The sequence below is a fragment of the Ammospiza caudacuta genome, chromosome 6, assembly GCF_027887145.1.
Source record: "Ammospiza caudacuta isolate bAmmCau1 chromosome 6, bAmmCau1.pri, whole genome shotgun sequence".
In the NCBI taxonomy this organism is placed as follows: domain Eukaryota; kingdom Metazoa; phylum Chordata; class Aves; order Passeriformes; family Passerellidae; genus Ammospiza; species Ammospiza caudacuta.
In genome coordinates, this window is record NC_080598.1 from 9,287,900 (window position 1) to 9,299,695 (window position 11,796).

At 36.4% G+C, this 11,796-nt stretch overlaps 1 protein-coding gene across 1 annotated transcript in view; it reads right to left on the minus strand.

The window, feature by feature from the left end:
* Positions 1-628: 628 nt before the first annotated feature.
* The window catches only part of SLC17A6 (solute carrier family 17 member 6), a 31,601-nt gene continuing 20,433 nt past the window's right edge, over positions 629-11,796 (minus strand). The window contains exons 5-12 of the mRNA XM_058806405.1: positions 11,074-11,161; positions 10,887-10,973; positions 9,820-9,962; positions 7,613-7,762; positions 6,080-6,212; positions 5,273-5,383; positions 3,640-3,767; positions 629-2,721 (exon numbers count right to left, since the gene is read on the minus strand). Coding sequence (XP_058662388.1) covers positions 2,389-2,721; positions 3,640-3,767; positions 5,273-5,383; positions 6,080-6,212; positions 7,613-7,762; positions 9,820-9,962; positions 10,887-10,973; positions 11,074-11,161 — 1,173 coding nt within the window. The 3' untranslated portion in view covers positions 629-2,388. The remainder of the gene's footprint in view (positions 2,722-3,639; positions 3,768-5,272; positions 5,384-6,079; positions 6,213-7,612; positions 7,763-9,819; positions 9,963-10,886; positions 10,974-11,073; positions 11,162-11,796) is intronic.

Sequence of the window (11,796 nt, forward strand, 5' to 3'; positions counted from 1 at the left end):
CTTGTCCTACTTTTGAATCTTTCAGGTGAGAAGCACTGGGCCTGTTGCTGCTGTGGTCAGTGTTCTGAAGCCTTTTGCTCAGTTTGATGTTTCTGCATTATTCTACTTGGTGAAAGAAAATTATTGAAAAGCAAAAATTTTATTAGAAAAATACTTACTATGTAATATAGTGTTTCTTAATGTTACTGATTGCTGTGGGGTTTATCTAAAAATGGATGGGAAGTATTATGTTTCAGTTAAGGAGCCTTGTTGGATAATCGAGAAAAGGAAAAATTTCGCAAACAGCAATGAGTACCTTTTAATTTTCTTTCATCTGTGCCATCTTATTTGCTAACACACATTAATCTGTCTTTCCTGGGTTCACTGCATCTCTCACTCTGATCCTCCTTGCACACCTATGCCAGCCATCCTCCTGGGAGCACAAACATCTGGGGACATGTCCCTCTCCCACCACAGGGCTGGAGCAAGAACAGAAAATGTGAAAGTTTGGGTGTGGAGCAGAGCTCCCAGCTGAGAAACTCTCTCCATGTCAGTAGCAGAATTTGCTCTGCAGTCACTATAAATGTAGTCATCTACATTAAAACACATCTAAAAATTACAAGAAACTCTAGTGGTCGTTTTTATATAAAAGGATAAATAGAGCATTTTATTAACACTTTTTGCAGCAACAAAAGTGACACAGTCCACATCTTTTTCATTAAACACAGCAAAAGCTATGGTCACGTTTTACATCACTTTGAGGCACAAAGCAAAATACTTCTTTTCTTAAGGTCAAGGTATGATTTGCATTTAAAAAAAAAGGAGAAAAAACAATCCTCAAGTTGTATATTGCGGTAGCAGGGTTTCCAATCACTAGCACAATACAATGAACAGACCAGGAATCCAGAATGGATTATTACATACAATAATATTCATTGGATTGAATTAAGAAATGGATCATTGTTGTCATTTTAGAGTATTAAGAAGTGGTCTGGCGTTGCTAACTCCAGTTGGTTCAGTTTGGTTCAATCCCAACAACCCCAAGTATATACAACAAGCTAAATGTAGGTTAATATATCATCTAGAAGGTTATGCACTTCATAATGCATTGCACTTATTGCTTGGTACACTAATGTTGCAGTCACTGTTGAGTTATGCTCAAAGGACAAGCATGATGCTTGTTGGCTTCTTTCAACCCAACACTAGTTATTTACCACTTTGGTTTAGTGTGAGACCTTATGTTACTCATATTCAGTGTCCATTATCATATTCAGTGTCCATTATTATTATTATTAGGTTTGATTGAAAGACAAATACATCTTTTATTTCAGGGATTTCTAAAATAATGACATTTTCTATAATTACAGTATCTTCAATAAACATATCTATGTATACAACTGTGGCACAATGTGTAAAAATATGAAAGCTATTAAGGGAAGAATAAGGGTTAAATTATTCTCTGTTTCTTCTATTGGTTTCAAAATATCCTGCAAAACAAATGCATCTTTTTTATAGGGCTATTTGCTCATAGTAAACTTCTCTTTGGAATTTTGTAAAATACTATATTCTTTTCTATGTTATATTGGGGTATTTTTTCTCTCTTTAAAGACACCAGTACAAATTCAGAATATACTGCAAAGAATAGAACAATAAAGCTTATATTTTGATAAAGGGATTTACCAGGCTGCCTGAAAAGTCAGACTCAATACTTTATACTGTTTTTATATTAGTTGATAAATGCAGGGAAGAACACGACAACGTCTATATTTTCATGACATTCTGTAAAGGATAGAAATAAAGATTTGTGCCCAAAACATTCAGTATAAAACTCCTAAATAATTCCTTTATTTATCACAGAGTAGCCTGCAGCATGTAATCACAATTACCAGCAAGGGAACTGGATCAATCCTCATCAACGCCTGGGACTCAGCCTTTCTTCCTCAAGAAAGCTCTTGTCCTGGGCTAAACACACAACTCCCACATTGCACTGAGTAAATGTGTGTCTTTAACACAGCCTCAATACAGTGTAACAAATATATAAGTGCATTTTTAATGATCAAGTAATTTTGGCTTTCTAAAAAGAGCATTAGATGTGCCAACTTGGTTGCTTAGTTGTGCTTTAATCTGTAATTATGAGTTTTAGCTCTTGTATGCTGTAAAGTATCTACTTGCCTCTATAGTTTTGACCAGTAAACCCTTAAAACTCTAATGTTTATAGAACAAATATAACTTAATGAAAGTGATAACATCACAACTCATACAGATTGCACTTTGATGTATTTTTTTTACAGTAAGACCTTCCTGTTTGATATGTGTTTACATGTTTATACCACATTTTATTTCTGTGTGCAAACAATCACAATGAATTTAATCACAAACACTACAAAATATACCAAATATTTAGGTTTGTTATGAATAATCTCTTTCCTTGTAGTTGTATGAGTCTTGTACTTCCTCTTGTACAAATTCCTCTTTTTTCTCCCAGCCATTAGGCCAGCCACCATTGACCTGGGTCGTAGCACCGTAAGACTTGGTGGTACCATAATTTACATAATTCTGAGTAATGTCCCCTGTCTCCTCAGCAAGTTCATCTTCATGAATAAAGCCACATTTCTCTTCACTTGTCTGTTCAGGGTCTGCCCAGGGCTGTTTCTCTCCCGAAGCAAATATGCCATAGAAGATCACACCTCCATAGTGCACCAAAGCAGCAATGAGGAAGACATACTGCCATTCTTCACGAGTCTGCAAAGAAGAAATTAAAGCAGAAATGAAGAAGACATACTGGCATTCTTCACAAATATGTAAACAAGAAATAAGAGCAGAAATGAGGAAGACATACTGCCAGTCTTCACGTGTCTGTAAAGAGGAAATTTGCCCAGCCAGAGTAGCACATAGATTTACCTAATTCTTCTGAGCTGCAAGATTTAAATCAGGGGTTGAGGCTGTGAGTGCACATTCACGCATCCATTTCAGAAATATTTATATTCATCTTTCTGTGAAAAATTCATCAGCCCACAAAAGCATCAACCTAATGGGCATACAGTGCAGCATGCCTCAAATTTGCATCCCTGGATGCAAGTCCCAGACTCCAGCAAGGATATCTGTTGGAGAATTTTGCTCAGACATGGTTTGAAGGAAAAAAGGCCATGAAAATATACAGCTGATGGAAAAGTAAAAGGCTGCTGTAAGCAGATAATTCTCACAGCCTGTTTCTGTAAACAACAAAAGTTCTCAGACATGTTTACGTAAACAGCAGAAGTTCTCAGGTTGTTTTTAATAACAAGTAAATCTTGTCCTTGGATAAGTTTTGGGAAAGCAAAAGTTGACAAACATGGAGGCCTTGAGAATTTTCATATCAGGGTGAGAACACAAATCTTGGTTTCAATAACAAACCACAGGTATTGAAAACAAAAGGAGGGGTTAATGTGTAATCTGTGACCTATGGTGAGCTCGGATTTTGTAATATGTATAAGCTTAATTAACACCACTATAAAAATGTGTGAGTGAGATCAATAAATCGGAGTTTCGATGCTGATCAACAAACATGGGTCGTCTCCCTTCACTTCAATAGATATCCAGGCAAGTTGTATCATAGAAAAGTCTTTCTCTTGAAACCAGTGGCACCAAACTGGAAGATTTGAGAATGGTATTTCCATTTACCTTGTTCTTTGTCATTGCTCCAACAATTATAGGGCAAACCATTCCAGACAGGGTCCCGACTCCATTAGAAATGCCCATTAAAATGCTAGCATACCTTGGGGCAATGTCTAAGTGGTTGACATTGAATCCTGCAATAGAAAGGTCAGTGAGTGTTCACACCAAGAGCAGAGCAGTGCTTCAGTTGAGAAAAGTGACATGACATTTTTGCTATAACATGTTTGGGCTGCTTAATTGCATTTCTTTATCTCTAAAAGACTTACAATGCTTAAATACTCCTAGAGAGACTCTGGGGTTTCATTTTCTTTGAAGAAAATATTTTGAAGGGATACCAGGTTAATTTTCTCCCAAAACTACAGAAGAAAACCCCAAAACCTCCCAGCAGTGTCTGTGTGGAGTAAAGAACTCAGAAGATATTTAGGCAAGGAAATAATTTGCATTTCACTGTCCTTTTCATGACCATTTCATGCTGTAAATAGCATGTCTTTTCTTCTTCCTGTGTGTAACATGCTCTCTTCCTATTGCCCACATTTTTCTTTTTGTCACATAGACCAGCAGAAGGGAGTTTTTTTCTATTCCTCAGTGTTAAATTGGAGGGAAAAAACAGTATCTATAACTGAATTACTAATTGATTTTGAAAGATATTTACTTGTTCTCTTGCATTTTCAGCAGCACAGCTCTGTTGAAAATATATGCAGTAACTATTTAAATAATCTAAAGAGACAGAATGAATTGTTCCCAAAATAAATACTTAAATAAGTGAACACAGAACCCAAACCTTTGGATACAGATGGTACAATGGAAAGGGCAGGCAGTGTGATGTGGTCAGCTTGGGGAAGGTGCAACACACTTCCCAAATTGTCCAAAAGAAGAATGTGTGACATTAAGGACAGATTTGATTAGAGGAGATTTTGGATGTTTGGCACAAAATGAAAGAGAGCCTGTTTGGGACATAAGGAGCCAGCATGGGAGAGGATACTAGAATCACAGTGGGAAAACAAGGGAGGCCAGGTGACTTGGGAATGGGAATGGGAAAGGCAAAGGGTTGATGAATCAGCAGGAAAGGGCAATAGCTGAATTTTAATTCAGAAAACAAATCCTAGTAGTTAGGCCCCAAAATAATATAATGCTAACAGGCCCCAAATTAATAAAATAATACAGTATTAACAAAGAAATAACCAGTATACAGTGGGAAAAAACCCCAAATTTCTATTTAAACAAAGATGTGTAAATTTAGGGTATTATGTAATACCAGTTCATTTGTCTTCTATGTTTGATTTCAAGAAAAATCTGTAATGTACATTAGCACCTTATGGAGAAGAGAATCTAATTTACTGCAATGAACATGGAAAAGATTGAATTATTTGAACAGAAATAATGTAATATAAAATCTGTAATACCAAATTTACATTCCTTTATAATGACCATAAATAATATAAATAAATAATATATATTTAAATATTATATAGAGTTAAATATTATATAGAGTTAAATAAATATATATTTAAATAAATTATGTCCTTTGGGAATTCCAGAGTGAGTGGGCTTTTAAATTACTATCCATGAATAAAAGCAAAGATAGATGTTTTGTCTCCCAAGATAAAATATTTTAGTGTTAATAGTAATAGAACCTTACCAGATATGGCAAATCCACTAAAGCCTACAGCAAGTACTAGGAATGAAATAGCCACTCCTTTGCTGTGTGAATATCCCACCACGAGAAGGAGAGTTGCTTCCATACCAAAACCTGGTGAAATATTAAATAAAACCAGACATGCAGTTACATTCCCTCTCAAACACTGCAGGCCTTAGAATGCCATGATGTTTCATAGGAACACAAATAAAACACTGCCTCAGAGTGGGATACAATCAGGTATTTCTTTCATCTCTAAAAAACTCATGTTCTACCTTTCTCAAATAATACTTATTTTACTCTTTATATGCTAATTTATTGTCACTTTCTGTCATTTGTAAGATGAAAATAAATACTTGTGATGTGGTTGGGCCATTCCAGTCGGCTCTCATGGGTAACCTGAGAGTGAATTTTCCAGCCCTTGCCAGAGCTAAAGAGGCTTTGGCACCTCAGAAGTCAGGGCTGAAATCTCAGGTACCTGTCTGGGCTCTCTCAGTGCAGAGGGTGTTTAAATTAGCAGCTAAGACTGAGTCAGTGGCTAAGAGTTGGCAAATTCCCCTCCAAAACCCCTCATCTATTTCTTTAATAGTCTAAATAGTTTTCCAAATTCCAAATAACTCTATGGAAATGGCCAATGACAGCACCTGTGTTTTCTTCTATTTAGTAACCACATCTGCACTGCATAAAAAATGCAGAAATGTTTCCTCCTGAGAGCATACAGCTGTGCAGTTTATCTCTTTATTCTATATAGAACACAGTATGAGCATCAAATCCCTTCAAGAAACTTTAAAATAAAACAGAAAGACTTACCTCCACAGTTCATTATCTTCCTCACATTAGTCGTTGAAACAATCTGCCTGCTTCTTAAAAAGTCAGCAATTTGTCCCCCAATAGGAACAATAATTGTCATCACTAAATGTGGCACAGCAGATAAGATACCCACCTGAAATTAAAATTAGAATTAGCAAAGTATAAACCATAAGAAAATTTTGATTCCTCATTTTCTGAAGCATTCAGCGGCTAATTAATTATTTCTTTTCAACATCACACTCTGTGTTAAAACTTAGTCTTTCATTTTATTTTATGAAGTACAGTGAGAATTTTTAAGAACTTCTGATGCCATGACACTTGTTGTTTATAGATTGTTTTCATAGTTCATATTTAAGCTAAAGCTCTTTCCCCTCACTTACAGTCCCCGTGTCAGAATTTTCACATGATTCACAAAGGTGTAGAACTGAATTGCTGCATTTCTTTCGGTGTTTAGTGCAGCTTTGCAGCAAGACTCACATGCCCAGACAGATTCCCTGTGGATCATCATCACACAATGGCCATTTGTCTTTGCTTTCTGACCAAACTGCAAAGTGCACATGGGCAAAAGATGTGTCTGAAAAGCTTTGTATGCAGTGAAGGATAAAATACTGAATATCCACTGGTGGTATTCAAAGTGCTCAGCATACATGGCAAAACAAGAGATAGTTCTTTTGTGATGGCTGCTCCAATAGATTATATGGACTTCTCCAATAGATTATATATCTGTTATTCATATTTACCTCCCAGGTCTGGTGCAAACTTCACATGAACCCCATGGAGCCTCAGATCACCCCTACACCTCACATTTGCCTCTGTCTTTGCTCCTTCCTGAGTGAGAAAGGGGGAGCAGCTCTCACCACATTAAAAGTGCATATAGAAAGGTTAAAATTATATATATGTATGTATATATATATATATATACATACACACATATATACATTACATACATATATGCATTACATACATATATATATATATGTGTACATATATACATATATATATACATATATATATATACATATAACCATACAAAGGTTATATATATATACACACACACAAATTATACTATCTTCCTAGAACAAGATGGCCCTGCTTTTTAAAAGACACCTGGAAAAATCCATTTTTCAATGTTTTCTAGAAGCTTTGGTGGGATTCTGCAACCCCTGGGGCATCAGGGACAGAGCGTGGTGGGTCTGCTGGCACATTTCTAATACCAAGCACAATCTGGGTTTGAGCACTTAACTTGCAGCCCCCTTTAAATCACCTCTAAATCTCACTCTGCCTCCACCTTTCCCTACCCCATCCTTTGTCACTTATTCATATTGGTCAAGGAAACAGGAACAGGGATGAGTAGGATTTAAGATGTAAACCCATGATAAAGATGTGTAACACTTTCCTTTTCTTAATGAATCCTACAATACTTAATTGTAGTAATACTACAACACTGAATACAATACTTCTTAATAAATACTACAAATACTAGCTCTGATATTTGCTTGGTTAAGATAAAAGCTTCACATTCTTTTTACATACCTTGCTTATTTCAAATCCAAACACTTCCTCAAAGTAAGCAGGCTGACTAATTAGCAGCAAGTAAAAAGTCCAGCTTCTACAGAAGTTTGCAACTATTATTGCATAGACTGGCATAGATGTAAAAAATTTCCTCCATGGTGTTTTGTATTTCTGAAACACAGAAAGGGGATCCAGTTACCATGACGGTCATTATCAGCTCTCCATCCTTCCTTACCCTTTCCTTTAGCTGTGGTCCAACAAGCACAACTATGCACAGCACATAAATGTTACCACAAAATGCACAAATGGAGAAACTCAGTGGTACTTAATTGTATTGCAACACTCATGTACAAGTGCTTTAATCTCAGTCATATAAATATGTACATAAACATTAGACCAAAATAAGAGTGTGTTTAAATAATAATGTCTTTAAAGGACAATATTGCTGCATGGAAGGAAACAGTTATATTTGGCACTAACTACATTATTTCTTTCAGATTTACTGCAAATAGGTATTTTAGCATTTAAACCTTAACTGCAGTATTCCACCTTTTTTAAAATCAAGTCTCAGCTGAAACTGCTTGGTCAATATATTTTTATTTGTATTATTGTGTTTTTAAAATAAATTGCAGAAAGAAAGAAATAAAGAAAGACAGATGGAGAACCCTGCTGAGTCCCAGCACCTGTCCACAAACCCAGGCTTCCACCCATCTGTGTTGGTCCAAACACAGAATCCATACCCAGATAAGTGCTGGAAAATCACTTCAGCAAGAATTCAGGCTGAATTCAGTCTACCATTGATTTGAATACTGCCTTTTCTTAAAAAAACCCAAAAAACCCAAAACAACAGCCTATAGATAGATATGTGCAACACCTTGTATATCTATTAAATTACACTTAAGTGAGAAGTAAGGATTAAGTGACTTAATTAATGAGAAGCCAGCCAGAAAATCTAATTCCCAAACTAGATGGTATGGGAAGAATTTCAGCTTAAATATTTTAGAAGCAACCAAACTATTGATACAAGATAATCACTTTGAAAAAAATGTTTAATCAAAAAGCCACAGTAAAAAATAGAAATTGTACAGTCCAAATTAGAATTGTGTGGACATCTTTCAAAGTAACTCATTTCATATCAGATTTTCAAAACCATGAGCCCTCCTGAATGCAGTTGAATGGCAACTGAGACAGGCCCTCAATAGCATCTAAAATTTCAGCTATCAAAAAATGACTCTGTAATATTTTCAGTTCCTTCTTTAATACTAAACCAAGTTTTTACTAAGTCAAAAATTGTTAATTCCTGAGTTCAATCAAGAACCAGTGTTCTGACCAAATAGGAAATTTGATGGGGTCTACTGGGAATGAGTGGTGTAAAAATTTAAGCAGATGAAGTGAGGCTTAAATATTTATTTTTTTATTTTCCTGAGTCAGTGAACAACCATGGCAATAGTTTCTTTAAAGCTTTTCAGCAGTTACAGAAATAAGATTATTATTTCTGTTACAGAAATAAGATGATTATTAGTTAGCACAATTGGACTGTTAAGTGGCTGGAAAATTCAGGGTTCATACATGGTTTTTAGGTCATACATGGTTCTTGAGAACTAAACCATTACAGAACTAAGATTATGAGAGGCTTGATAACATGTCTCCTGCAAAATGAGAAATAATGGGAATTGTTCTGAATTGTTCCCTGCAACAATGGGAAATCTCAAAGCATGCTCTATTGCAACTTGCAGCTTTTCTGGCAGACAAAACATAAAATAATAAGGATGGGCATTTTCTGGTGTTCTGGGGACCTCAAGAGATACTGAGCAGTGCTTTTCCTGCAGTTTGCTTTTAGGAAGAGGAAAACCTTCCAGAAATTACTATATAGGAAGGAAACTGACTTTTTCAGCTCAAGATATAAGAAAAGTCTAAATAAAGTTGCAGTCTCAAATGTAGCTGTACCTCTTTTTTGTAATTTGGAGTAGACAAAGAGGCATAAATTCCATGAGTTATCTGCCAGAACTGTGACCTCTTAGTGCAAAAGCAGAATCCACCCAGAAATCCACCAGCAGATTAAAGATTTTCCCATCCCCCAGGAACACATTTGCTCAAATTGTTCAAAATACACCTTTCAATCTGAAGGTGAGTGTTTGATTTTTTTGTTGTTGTCTTTTTTTTGGTTGCTGGGGTGTTTATTTTTCTTACTATCTCATTGGAAACCAGTGTGTGGGTAATGTTCTTACTTCCATTGCACCTAGGAGGTTGGCACTCTCTCCAATGCTTTCTTCTATGTATCTCCTTTCTTCATCTGTGATTGTAGGATGCTTTGCAGGACTCTCATATGAAACCAAAAGCCAAAACATGTACCAGACTATACCAAAGCTCCCTTGGGAACAGAAAGAAAGACTTTAAAAAGAAATGCACAATAAAGCAGCAAACAAGGAAGAAAAATCTGTGAAGAATTACAACAAATTTAAATGGCAAATTTTGATTTTTGTCAGTGCTTCTTCACTGTGTTCTCTCAGTAGAGATAACTCTACAACAGAGAGTTTGGTCCTGTGAATAATACTTGTGCAAAATACATGCAGGACTATGGCACAGTGAAGTAGTCTTTGCTTTGTTTACAGGATTATTTCACTGTAAGTGAATATTCAGTGATCTTAACATCAATTTGTGCACTGAAAGAGCTTCCATTTCATTTCACCAAGCTGTAAAGGAAGGTCCATCCAGCTTTAAGATGCTGATGTTTGATTACTGCACTAAATTTTTACCTGCAGAATAGAAGACTCTGGCAACGTTTTCAACACAGCAATGCACTTCATGAGTAGTTTATTAAATTCCTATAATGCTTCCACTTAATTCACACAAACACAGACTGAATTCCCTTGGGGCATTCTTTTCTGTCAGTGTAGGTTAACATAACTGGTGTGGATAAAGTTATGTAGGTCTTCAGATAAAAATCAGGACAACTTATTCAGGGCAGGCACTCTAAATGTGCAGCTTTGTCAGTGTGAGAGGTGTTAATGTGAGCAGAGATACTACAGATCTGCCCAGAAGTTTGCACTGCTTATGTTAAAAGTAATGGAGGTTTCAAGGTGAGCTAGCTTTTCTTATTTTATTGTCTTGCTTCCTTACATACTCTTCTCTTTAAATTCTGTTCTCTCATTGCTCTTTTCTCTAGGCTGTATTTTTAGATTAAAAGTCCCACTTTTCTGGGGTTTTTTTGTCCTCTTAACAGTAGCTGCTGCATTTTTAGAAAGGGTAGAGGAAGGTGCCACAGTCCTGGGGTGAGAGGAGCAGAAATGCATACCATACACATAGAACACAGAAGACCACCCCGTGTATTGCACCAGAATCCCAGCCAAAGGCATTGCAATCACAGCTCCTGCATAGGAACCTACGAAACAAGACACGGGGGTCAGCAGGGAGGAAAAAATCAGTTTCAGCACACTCATGCATTACAAACGGAGGGAGGGCAGAAAGGCAGAGTTACTCACCACAAAAGGAGGTGGTTGCTAACCTACTCCTCTCTAATGGGGGGGCCCACTTGCTCCAAATGCCGTGGCAGGCAGGGTAGGTGACCCCCTGGGAAATGGGGTGCCACAGGTTAGCTAAAGCTGGTCAGGCACTCACTCGGCTGTCTTTGCATGAGCTTTTGTCTCTAATCGCTATCAACAAGAGGCTGAGAATGCTTTTTTGCACCTTTGCAGCAAAATCTGAGCACAGCCGCAGAAAAGCGTCAATATCTGTTCAAGCTGGGTTTTGTGTGTCACTTCAAATCATTACAGAGACCATAAGAAACAAATATAAACCATGTTTCCTTTCCAAATCATTAAAGAGACTGAATTAAACAAATATAAAACATGCTCTCCCCCTTCCAGGAAAGAATTCCAAATAACTAAAGAGAATTAGCGCACAAGAACCAGAGTCAAGGGAAGGATGACAACACAGATTCTCTGAAGTCTTTCTAATGCAGGACCCATTTATCCAACCCTTATTTTCTTTACCTAACATTTAAAGCAAATTTAGGAAATACTGATTAAAGTGACACTGCTCTACAACTAGAAAACAAGATCTATAAACATTTAGAAATATACCCTTAAGAGAAGTTTTTTTCCCTCTTCTCTTTAATGAACCTACTTGAGCATATAAAGTAAGCATTTGAATGATATTATTTGACTTGATTTTAAACCAGCTACCATTTAGGTCTCTCTTCAAAA